Below are 317 nucleotides of genomic sequence, written 5' to 3'. Positions count from 1 at the left end.
ATCTGTTTTTCTATTGAAAACTTACTTGAGAACTGTTGGAGAAAATTTTGTTCCGTGACTTTGCGGTATGCCATATCTTCTGACCGATCCACCCATGGGTTGGTTTCAACATCTTTGGAATGTGGGGCCTTCGTTTTAACGTTTTCTACTGTAATGGATGACAAACCCAGTCGGCGTGTCTCAACTCCCTCGTCCTCGTTCGGGTCTGTAAAAGTCGAATAATATTTTCAGAATATACTGAGGATCCTGAACAATACTACTAATAAATGTTAGCTAGCACTACAGGTCAGTTTGGTCTATGTCTGGGATTTCAGAGT

At 41.0% G+C, this 317-nt stretch overlaps 1 protein-coding gene across 1 annotated transcript; it reads right to left on the bottom strand.

Annotated features, from left to right (window-relative positions):
• Nucleotides 1-25: 25 nt before the first annotated feature.
• Nucleotides 26-205, bottom strand: T265_16361 (hypothetical protein; the record flags this gene model as incomplete). Its single annotated transcript, XM_009179984.1, has 1 exon — nucleotides 26-205. A coding segment is annotated over one exon (177 nt), but the record flags the coding sequence as incomplete, so codon positions are not given.
• Between the last annotated feature and the right edge of the window lie 112 nt (nucleotides 206-317).

Source organism: Opisthorchis viverrini (genome assembly GCF_000715545.1).
Source record: "Opisthorchis viverrini unplaced genomic scaffold scaffold32271, whole genome shotgun sequence".
Classification (NCBI taxonomy): domain Eukaryota; kingdom Metazoa; phylum Platyhelminthes; class Trematoda; order Opisthorchiida; family Opisthorchiidae; genus Opisthorchis; species Opisthorchis viverrini.
Note: the sequence above shows the minus strand (reverse complement) of the source record. Positions and strands in the feature narration are given on the sequence as shown.